At 48.2% G+C, this 12,480-nt stretch overlaps 1 protein-coding gene across 1 annotated transcript in view; it reads left to right on the plus strand.

The window, feature by feature from the left end:
• LOC142483891 (uncharacterized) overlaps positions 1 to 9,359 on the plus strand; it is a 39,346-nt gene extending 29,987 nt beyond the window's left edge. Inside the window, exons 7-9 of the mRNA XM_075583820.1 lie at positions 1,121 to 1,181; positions 2,114 to 3,468; positions 9,258 to 9,359. Coding sequence (XP_075439935.1) covers positions 1,121 to 1,181; positions 2,114 to 3,468; positions 9,258 to 9,359 — 1,518 coding nt within the window. The remainder of the gene's footprint in view (positions 1 to 1,120; positions 1,182 to 2,113; positions 3,469 to 9,257) is intronic.
• Positions 9,360 to 12,480: the final 3,121 nt, after the last annotated feature.

Below are 12,480 nucleotides of genomic sequence, written 5' to 3' on the forward strand. Positions count from 1 at the left end.
CAGTCAGTGTGTGCAGTGTCCTGTGAGTATGTAGTGTCCTGTGAGTGTGTGCAGTGGTGCAGTGAGAGTGTGTGTGCAGTGAGTGTGTGTGTGCAGTGAGAGTGTGTGTGTGTGCAGTGAGAGTGTGTGTGCAGTGTGTGCAGTGTGAAGCGTGCAGTGTGCAAAAAAACATGTAAAAAAAAATTTTGATTTATATATTTATTTATTTTTAAATGGGAGCCACGTGAAAACCGCGTTATAACGGGTCGCGCTATAACGGGGTTTACCTGTATATCTTACTTTAGTTATCATAAGTCAATTGTATCATCTTTTCCAACTGGTATTATGGAAATTTCTGCAGGAAAAAAAATTATACTCAAGTCTTTAATTCAATCAAAATCATAACAATCAAAATACAATGTCAGTGACAAAACACAAAGAAGTTTCACTTAGAACGCGCATGCTCGGCACACACCCTTCCTTTTTTCTTCCCCACTGTAACTTGCACGCCCTCACGTTTTGGACTGTATCCTTTGAGCAAGGCCCTCCTTGCTTATTGTCTGTTAATGTCATTTTATTGTTATGGTCTTTCACAGCCCGTTGTACTGCGCTGCTAAATATTATCTCTTTATAAATAAATGACTTTTTACTAAGTAAATTCTATGATCTGTAGCCAATTGGCTTTTCTGCCATTTGATAGGAAATTGGCAAGTAAAATGTAGAGTATGACTTGTAGATGTCACTGCTAATTACACCTTTAGGCCTCGTCCATGGTAAGCACTTGCTTGCTGAAGCATGCTGACGCGCGCTCCCGTTCAGCACTGAGCCCCTACAGTCGCAATTAGAGCGGCTTCAGTAGGGGCTCGCTTACGCTTCCGCAAGCGCGCGGAACCGTAGGTCTTACCCAATTTTAAAAATCCAAAAAAATCAAGCGCTTGCCGGTCACGTGAGCGGTTCGCCCAATGAGGGCGGACCAGCTCCGTGACGGAACTGGCCCGCCCCCTGACGGAGCGCAGGGCAAGCAACCGCAAGGCCAGGGAAAGACAACGCTTTCCCTGCGCCTCAGCACGCAAGCGAAGAGCCTGGACGAGGCCTTAGTTAGGACGTGATCTATTATCTTTTTCTTTTCTTTTTTTTGTAGGTTGAACGCACAGGAGAAAAATATTTTTCTGTAAAAGTTTCGCCAATGAAAAATAAACACGGTAATAAAAAATGCCCCCCTCCCCCGCCATTCTCTGCCTTTGTATTGGATACAGATGTAGCCAGTATTACTATCGCCAGAGCTGTGTGAAGAAAAGCAAAACGCTGCGGCTCGGGGAACGAACCGTAAAAACCATGGCTGCTTTCAGTGGGTTTATTCTACCTGATACGACCAAGGCTGCATCTGTATAGTAATGTTTGGTAGATTGCTCAAGGACCTTGTAGACAAAATTGGTTGATTTGGAAACCATTCACTGAAAAATCTGATATCTGTCTTGTCCAGTTGGTTGTTTAGGAACTGCGGTCTCTTTTATGGTGAGAAGCAATGTGCTGTACTGTACAATCAATGGTGCATTAACTTTCATTTATGTGAATGGAAGTGACGTCACTGTTATAATGGTGCATTACTTCACTTCACAGAGGGTGTGTCATTGCAGATGGAAAGCTTGTGTGATCTGAGTTAGCATTATGTCAATGTTTTGTCACATTGTTACATCATGACAGAATATATTCACTAGCCCCTATTCTACAGCATACGTAACAGAACATTGTACATCTATCAAAGATCTCGCGGCAAACCCGGCTGGTTTTTATTAGTTTTGGGGAGTTCCCCGGAGCTGAATCTTACTATATGCTGGTGCAAATTACTGGTATAAAGCCTCCAGGGAAATTAAATGTCCGTTCAAATCGCAGGCCAATAGGAAGCTGGAATCATGGCCATTTAAATCTCCTGCTTCCACAGCGGTAACTTCACCGAAGGTATGTCTGGAACTAGGAGGTCACAGAGCTGAAAATAATGCAGGTCATGGGACTTGTCCAATCCAGTTACAAAAACAACTGCAGAATAAATACACAGTGTTAAAGCTGAACAATTATTGACTTTTTTTAGATCTTTAAAATGTAATTGATAACGTTATAAATTTTCATTTTCCAGGTAACAGAGAAGATATTTCTCTTGGATATCTTGAACATAAAAGTACCAATGCTTCCCGTTCTTTTGCTTCTCCTCTAAAAGTCTCCATTGCCACACAACTGAAAAGATTTATTGGTAGACACAATAGACAGTTGGCGTCGGATAGTACAGCAGGAGCATGTAAGCAGACACTTTGTTTTACGGAAGGGGAGGACAGTGAAACAGATAAGCCAGAATCTGTGGACTGTAACGACTCTAATTTCTCTGAATTCGGGGATGTCACTCTTGCTGACTTTTATCCGAATATGATACAATTTTTCAGCAGACTGATGGAAATCCAAAGCAAAAAATGGGCAGCCGTTAATGTACTTCAATACTACAGACGCAATGTTTGGTACGCTAACAAGCACAAGACAGATCTTACCAGAGTAAAAAGAGAGATTCCCACATCCAGGCTTTCAAAGTCGCTGCTGGGCCCAATTTCTAAGAAAGAGAAAGCGTGTTGCACTGTTAATTATGAGGCAAATTCCCACATGCCTTGGAGACCTGAAGATACAAGCGATTTGAACAATTCCGGTATTGCTGAACGTGGGCAGAGGAGCTTGTGCTCCAGAGATCCTTACACAGAACAAAGTCTTCAAGTTGCAAAGCCGAATCTACTGCAAGCTTCTTTTTTGTCACATACCCTTCCCACAGACCAGACTTTTACTAACGAAATCTGTAATGAGAGCGGCATCGCATCAAGGCCAGAATGTTTGCGTAAAAGTGACGCATGGTTTACCAGATGTGTACTTCCATGTTCTTCATTATTGGGTCCAAGAGAAAGCTATCAAGTTGGTGAATCGCCATCAAAACTGTTGTCTGCGGCGTTGCTGAATCAAAGGAAGCTGGAGAATTGTGAGATAAAGTCACCAGCACAGACTTCTAACCATGTAGGGCTGATTATGTGGCCCAAAGAGATTCAAGGCACCATAAGAAGAAGGCATTCTTTTTCCACATTTCCTATAGTGAAAAGTCCTGCTAAAACCAGTTCAGAACTTAAAACCGTGTACAGGAAACTAGTTTTAGGGGATCCACATCCGATGTTTTTGCCCAGGCGAAGAATCCTAAACGCAATTAGCCAAGAAACGCAAGTATCAGAAACTGTAAATGCTCTGATCAATTCACCAGTGTCAAGCAGACGTAAAAGGGCAGCAAGTGATGATCTGTCTTTTTCAAAGCTTAAAAGGCACAGAAGTATACCAGAAAGCCATATGTCGGGTGCATTGCAGCCACAATCTTATTATATAGCAAACCGGTGTCCCCAGTGGGAAAGGACTGGCATGACTGAGAGTGTTTTCGAAGCCTCGTACAATGGCAACTCTAGTCATTATCCAGTAAGTCAATCTGCCTTTTTGGTCTTGCAAATGTATTTTACTGTTATGGTTCTAGAACAGAGTGCATACTGACTAAGCCAAAGTCTGTTTTCTAATCTTCCTCCTGGATATAGTGCAGTGTATGGGTTCTCTCCCTCCCCACCCACCTTATTGAATCAAATCAAAACTGTAACTCTGATCCTTTGTTCCAAAAATACGCTTTAGTTGAATTTTAGCCATTTGAGCTTTTTGGAGTAGAACGGTCCGTGAATGCCAGTGCCTGTTACTAGTCTCTTTGCCTCAGCTTGCAGAGCTGGGATCTTTTTTCACTTTGTAGGCTATCGTTCTGTGCAAATTAGTGCATTAGAAAGTTCTGCTGGATCCCACTTCAGAGCTGACTGCAAATTGCTCTGAAGTAGTTTTATAGCAACTTGTAATTGTGTGTGTCTGCGACACTTTCTCTCAATCTTCTCACTTGGGCACCTTAGCTAGGCTATTGGCTGGTTATATCCATCACACATTCATATTTAATATAATTGCACACATGCTTGGTAATTAATTTGTTATTCCTAACATTTGAGTTGTCCTGAGAAGATTGTTGAGAAAAACTGATTATAGTGAGTGCAAACTTTTTTTGAAGTGAAACTTCCTTAGTGGCACCTCATTCGTGATGGGGCAAAAAAGAATTGTGGAGACAGAAATGAAACGGATGTGACGTCAGTGCTGGCAGTTGAGGCCGGGCTGTGTTCTGGCTCAGCCCGACCCCAACACTGACATCACACCCGCTCCACAAATCAGATCGCCGCCGGCGCCGCTCCTAATCGCTCCCCCCCCTAAGCCCCCTCCCCCCCCCAGCCCCACCCCCCCCACACATCGTGACAAATGCGGCGCTCCTAACGGCCGCTGCCATGCCGCGCATGCGCAGTTGTGACGGCGCCGCTGATTCCCCGCCCGTTCCCCGCCCATTGATATGCTGCGCATGCCCGGTAGTCATGGCGACGCTCGAGACGCCATGACTCTCCTCACAGGGACACTGAAGCCCACACTGCTCCCCGGGGCTCTATGCAGGCACTGATCTCCTGCGGCCTCTCCTCCCGGTGCATGCCCCGGCCGAGGCATAGAACTGCTCCGGAAACGGGGGGGGAGGAGGGGGGTGATGAGTGCGCTGCGTCCCCCACGTCCCCCACAGCACCATCAGAAGCCTCCGAGTTGGCTCCAGCTGACGATGACGCGCTTCTCCCTCTCCCCCCGCCGACACTGCCTCCATCTCCTCTGTGCCGCGATCTGGTAGGAATGGGGGGGGGGGGGAATGCTGAAAGGGTCTGGGTGCAGGGAAAGGATAAGGGTGCTGGGGGGAGGACAAGTGTGCTGGGGGGAGGACAAGTGTGCTGGGGAGAGTCAGGAGAAAGGGGGGCAGGACACACACACACACACACACATACATACACACTGACACATACACACTGACACATACACACATACTGTACTGACTCACATACACACACACTGACTCACATACACACACACACATACACACTGACTGACACACACCCCCACACACTCACTGACCCCCTCCCCCACACACTGACTGACCCCACCCACTGACTGACCCCCCCCACACACACTGACTGACCCCCCCCACCCCCCCCACACACTGACTGACCCCCACACCCCCCCCACACACTGACTGACCCACCCACCCCCCCCATCACTGACTGACCCCCCCACCCCCCCCACACACTGACTGACCCACCCACCCCCCCACACACTGACTGACCCCCCCCCACACACTGACTGACCCACCCACCCCCCCCACACACTGACTGACCCACCCACCCCCCCCCACACACTGACTGACCCACCCGCCCCCCCCCCACACACACTGACTGACCCCCCCCCCCACACACACAGACTGACCCCCCCCCCCACACACACACTGACTGAACCCACCCCCCGACACACACTGACTGACCCACCCCCCCCCCACACACTGACTGACCCACCCACACCCCACCCACAGTGACTGACCCACACACTGACTGACCCACCCACCCCCCCCCCACACACTGACTGACCCACCCCCCCCACACACTGACTGACCCACCCACCCCCCCACACACTGACTGACCCACCCACCCCCACACACTGACTGACCCACCCACCCCCCCCACACACTGACTGACCCCCCCCCCCCCACACACTGACTGACGCACCCACCCCCCCCACACACTGACTGACCCCCCCACCCCCCCCCACACACTGACTGACCCACCCACCCCCCCACACACTGACTGACCCACCCACCCCCCCACACACTGACTGACCCCCCCACCCCCCCCCCACACACTGACTGACCCACCAACCCCCCCCCCCACACTGACTGACCCACCCACCCCCCCCACACACTGACTGACCCACCCACCCCCCCACACACTGACTCACCCACCCCCCCACACACTGACTGACCCACCCACCCCCCCACACACTGACTGACCCACCCACCCCCCCACACACTGACTGACCCACCCACCCCCCCCACACACTGACTGAACCCCCCACACACTGACTGACCCACCCACCCCCCCCCACACACTGACTGAGCCACCCACCCCCCCCCACACACTGACTGACCCACCCACCCCCCCACACACTGACTGACCCACCCACCCCCCCACACACTGACTGACCCACCCACACCTCCCCGCACACTGACTGACTGACTGACCCACCCACACCTCCCCGCACACTGACTGACTGACCCACCCACACCTCCCCGCACACTGTCTGTCTGACTGACCCACCCACACACACCTCCACGCACAATGACTGACTGACCCACCCACCCACACTTCCCCGCACACTGACTGACTGACCCACCCACCCACACTTCCCCGCACACTGACTGACTGACCCACCCACACCTCCCCGCACACTGACTGACTGACCCACCCACACCTCCCCGCACACTGACTGACTGACCCACCCACACCTCCCCGCACACTGACTGACTGACCCACCCACACCTCCCCGCACACTGACTGACTGACCCACCCACACCTCCCCGCACACTGACTGACTGACCCACCCACACCTCCCCGCACACTGACTGACTGACCCACCCACACCTCCCCACACACTGACTGACTGACCCACCCACACCTCCCCGCACACTGACTGACTGACCCACCCACCCCCCCCCCACACACTGACTGACCCACCCACCCCCCACACACTGACTGACCCACCTACCCCCCCCACACACTGACTGACCCACCCACCCCCCCCCACACACTGACTGACCCACCCACCCCCCCCCACACTGACTGACCCACCCACCCCCCCACACACTGACTGAACACACACTGACTGACCCACCCACCCCCCTACACACTGACTCACCCACCCCCCCACACACTGACTGACCCACCCACCCCCCCCACACACTGACTGACCCACCCACCCCCCCACACACTGACTGACCCACCCACCCCCGCCCCCCACACACTGACTGAACCCCCCACACACTGACTGACCCACCCACCCCCCCCCCACACACTGACTGACCCACCCACCCCCCCCCACACACTGACTGACACACTGACTGACCCACCCACCCCCCCACACACTGACTGACCCACCCACACCTCCCCGCACACTGACTGACTGACTGACCCACACCTCCCCGCACACTGACTGACTGACTGACCCACCCACACCTCCCCGCACACTCACTGACTGACCCACCCACACCTCCCCGCACACTGTCTGTCTGACTGACCCACCCACACACACCTCCACGCACAATGACTGACTGACCCACCCACCCACACTTCCCCGCACACTGACTGACTGACCCACCCACCCACACTTCCCCGCACACTGACTGACTGACCCACCCACACCTCCCCGCACACTGACTGACTGACCCACCCACACCTCCCCGCACACTGACTGACTGACCCACCCACACCTCCCCGCACACTGACTGACTGACCCACCCACACCTCCCCGCACACTGACTGACTGACCCACCCACACCTCCCCGCACACTGACTGACTGACCCACCCACACCTCCCCGCACACTCACTGACTGACCCACCCACACCTCCCCGCACACTGTCTGTCTGACTGACCCACCCACACACACCTCCACGCACAATGACTGACTGACCCACCCACCCACACTTCCCCGCACACTGACTGACTGACCCACCCACCCACACTTCCCTGCACACTGACTGACTGACCCACCCACACCTCCCCGCACACTGACTGACTGACCCACCCACACCTCCCCGCACACTGACTGACTGACCCACCCACACCTCCCCGCACACTGACTGACTGACCCACCCACACCTCCCCGCACACTGACTGACTGACCCACCCACACCTCCCCGCACACTGACTGACTGACCCACCCACACCTCCCCGCACACTGACTGACTGACCCACCCCTCCCCGCACACTGACTGACTCACCCACACCTCCCCACACACTGACTGACTGACCCACCCCTCCCCGCACACTGACTGACTCACCCACCCCTCCCCGCACACTGACTGACTCACCCACACCCCCCCGCACACTCTGACCCACCCAAACACTGACTGACACACACACTGACTTACACATACACACTGACTGACACACATACACACACACTGACTGACACACACACACACACTGACTGACACACACACTGACTGACTGACTGACATACACACACACACACTGACTGACTGACTGACTGACTGACACACACACTGACACACATACACACAAGGAATTCACACTTAGTGCAAATAGCTAATACATGGGATGTGTGCCGAGCACGCGCATTCTAAGTCAAATTTATTTGCGTTTTGTAACTGAAATTGTATTTTGATTTTTAATTAAAACATCACCAACACAAATACAATTTCTGTGACAAAAGTCAAAGAAGTTTCACTTACTATGCGCGTGCTCAGCACACACAGCTTTTTTTTTTTTTTTTAATGTTGCAGTGGTCTCAATTTTGTACTTTAAACTGTGAAGGGCTAACAAAGTTGAAGAGACAATGTTATATTGCTTAATCCTTATTGCATCGCCAGTTTACATTCTTAAGTCGGACGGCACGTGCTCCTAGAAAGTATGCCAAATTTCCTGTTCTTTTGGTGACCGGTTTAAATTCAAATAATGTTTATTAGCAATGTTTAGTAGTTAAGGTAAGAAATAATAAGTCTGTGCTTTGCATAATATAGAACTATTTGATTTGCAGAATGAATATCCTGCTCTTTCAAATCGTACATTATCTCTGAGTCCAAGTGCCTCTGGTAAGTTGTTTAGAACACTTAGCAATGTATTTCATTATCAATTTGCAGTGCAAGTTCATTTTACAATAATTTGGTGTACTCTGGGTGACAGAGATTTGGGAACAGGTACAGAGAAAAACAATCTTACCTAATTGATTGTCAAATCTGTAGTTAACCTGTTGAGAAGCAGACTTCACACACGTTTTGAATTATTTCAAAATTATTATTTGAGTATGGAACGAGTAGATATACTGACATATTTATGGTATGATGACCAAGAGAGAACATCGATATAGGAAGGTGCAGTGCAGCAGGTTTTCTGTTATAGGTATTATTTTGTTACTCATCACAGCACAGTTTTCTCTTGCCAACTTACCTATGATATTATCTCACTTCAAATGTGTATTGACTGTCTAATTCCAATGAAAACAACATGTTTACAACAGAAGTAAATTACGACAGCCTGTCATTCCTATGACCAAATCTCGGTATATGAATTTTCATTCTGCTTCAAGGTTCTTTGGCTCAGAGGGGATACAGCTGGAGCCCAAGAGGTCCCAATACTTGGAGCTCACCTAGAAGAGTACAAAGGACCAACACCAGGTATGGTGAAATGACGGTAACTTCTAAAAAATGGAACAAAGGATTTAGTAACATAAGCTTTCTTCAGTACTCCTTAGTTTAATTTGAAACCTGATTTAGCTGTTGAGCAGCCAGTAAAAATCCATGTGTTTTTTCATTTCTTAACTATTTGTTTGAAAGCATAAATGTGCATTGTTTCTGTTTTTTGTTTTTAAAGGCACAATGTTTAGTATCAAATCCTGGTTTGGCTGTTGTTATTACCATCACAGTTTGGTTAATATATGGAGTCGTGATAAATGTTCCTGTAAAACATGTCACGAGAGCTGAATGTCAGATGTAAAAGAAGTACAGTACAAGCATAAATGCAACTGTACACATTATATTATCTCTCACCACATTTAACATGCATTCCAATTAGGGAGTGTTTACCGCATTCTCGTCCCTGAGCACTTCACTAATCTGCGGGTAGAGAATTTCTCCTATGGAAAAAGAGTACAATAGAAAGAAAGCCATGTTGATAAATGTCACGTAGATGCTTGAGTGTATGAAAGGGATCAACCACAAAACGGGTCTCTAAATACCTTTACAAGTCTGTAGGGGAGTGTCTTGATTGTTTATCACTTTCCCTTGACCGGGGACACATTTATGACCTGAAATCGAGGACTTTCATTTATTTCGACTTTAATCAGAGTATAAAAGACTCCATAAGTCTCTCCAAGTACTTAACCAGCACCATCATATTCCAGATAACCCCTCAGATATATACATATTAAATGTAATTTGTGGGTGAAATTAATGTATCTGCAACTGGTTACATGTAAAAATGTGTAGAATATCATTATAACAACCACGTACATTGGTTTGTACACCAACACATACTGTACAAAACATTTAATTCTTGCTAGCCTGTAGTTGTAAAGACATACCAACCCCATGGTAACTCCATTTAAATCTGGTTTTAATGGATCCTTTGGAGAGAACGTCCTTAGAATTGCAAATCTGAGTACACGCGATCCGTCTTGGTCGCCCCAGCTGTCATTTTCATATAAAGAATTAGAGAGCCGGCATTCCCTTATATATTTTAGTACATGGGCCTGCACTTGGAACCTAAGCTTTTGACACAGACGCAAGGCAGAACTTAACCAGGGTATTAACCTTACTAAATGTGATCATCATACCGCACACAAAAGCAATATTTACTATATTGTGACTATATAAATTCAATTGAATAATAATTAAATGTTGAATCATAATTATTACTCCAGTAACTATATGGGGCAGACTTTGTAGCAGGCTTTCCAGAAATAACGAGACCACACACCAGGCAACCTGAATTCCAAGATGTATTGCAGGTAAGTGGTACAAACACCCAACGTTTCGGTCCTACAAACTGGACCGAAACGTCGGGTGTTTGTGCCACTTACCTGCAATACATCTTGGAATTCAGGTTGCCTGATGTGCGGTCTCGTTCTTTCTGGAAAGCCTGCTACAAAGTCTGCCCGGTGAGGATACTTTTGTCTATCTGCTTATTATGGGACAAGCACCTACAATCACTTTTATACACGAGAATGCCATCTGTTCATATATATATATTTATATATAATATATATATATATATATATATATATAGTCAATCGGTGCTAGAGGTATCATATGGTTCTCTTGGTGGCTCTAACAGGTTGTGGTGGTCCCTACTGACATGTCCTAGCACTGTGCTTGAGCTCAGAGGGATCGCGAGACTGAGATCCGTGTTCCGCATTCAGTTTCCATCCCCCCTAAGCTCCTCACATTGAAGTGGCAGTTGTGAAGTGGGGGAAAAGTAGCCAGGGCGTGGCAGGTTCTCTTGCACTCTCCTAGGGGCTGAGGCCTATTGTTCATCAGGATTTTTACTGTTTCCCTTATATGCAGCCCAGAAGACTCCCATTCATACACAAATACTACAGTATTACTACCAACTCTGACTCCAGTTAGGCATGTGGTGTATTTCTGTCTCTGTGCCGCACAGATTGTATTTACAGTAACTAATTTCACGTACATTTTGCTGAAGATGGCATCTCACCAGAGCTTGTAGTAAATAATACATTTGTAAAGCGTGGCGAATATTTGGAAATGTCACTAATTATTTGTTTGTGGCGGAAGTCCCAAATTGACCAGTTTTGCTCATTTGTGTAACATTTTTATCTCCAGTCGCGACATTAAAATAGAATACGTAGAACCTGCCAATGTATAAACTGTTGAAACTTCTCTTAAGGGTTAACGTGAAAGTTGTGTACATTCTAGTTATGATAAATTAAGTTAACCACATGCTCCATAGATCCTGGTAGATTAGTGAATGCCAGATATGGGGGGGGGGGGGGGTGAAGAAGTAACAGCATTAGAGACCCCCTGTATTTGTCTTTTTCATCTCTTTGTATTTGTGAAGAGTTATGGGATATTAAAGATTTCTAATATACTGCTCTTCTTTTTAGCATCTACAGGAAATTGAGCTACAAGTAAGATATTGACTCGGCTGCTGAGAACTGCAAGATCATTTTTGAAATATGTATATTTTTGTACTGATTCATGCTTAAGCAATCCCTTTGCTGGTTGCATTTTATCCTAAGAGTAAATCATTAAAGTCCTTTTAGGTTGCCTACAAATGTAGGCAAATCTAGCATTCCTGGAGCCACGGCAGAAAAAAAACAAACATCCCTAGGCTCCAGGGAAGGTAAAAGCCACGGCTTCCTGTGGGAGAGGGTTCATTCCTTGTATCTGTCCCTAGGCACTATCGATGCCTGCTGCCGGGGAACGCTGTGGTCACAAGCCTGTGGCTTTCCTAGCTTATAGGTAAATTTAGTTTAGCTACACCTGTATTAAGCATCTGCACATTTTACAACGGGAGTCCACAGCTGTACGTCTCCAGTTTCTGCATTGTCCCTTATGTAGGTGAAGGTGGATATTGCTCTCCATCGCCTATCTCCCAGGAGCTATAATACGCACGTGAAAATGTTGTCATAGAACTCAGTTGGTCATGTCATGAGATGCGCCGTAACATCACGGAATCCAACATTTCCATTCTTGACGCGTATTTCGTGTGCCGACTGAGAATAAACCTGTAAACCTTTTGTGTGGATAGGAAGTCTCAGCTATATTACTAACGTGTTAAGTGGATTTGAA

This window comes from Ascaphus truei, unplaced genomic scaffold, assembly GCF_040206685.1.
Source record: "Ascaphus truei isolate aAscTru1 unplaced genomic scaffold, aAscTru1.hap1 HAP1_SCAFFOLD_386, whole genome shotgun sequence".
NCBI lineage: Eukaryota > Metazoa > Chordata > Amphibia > Anura > Ascaphidae > Ascaphus > Ascaphus truei.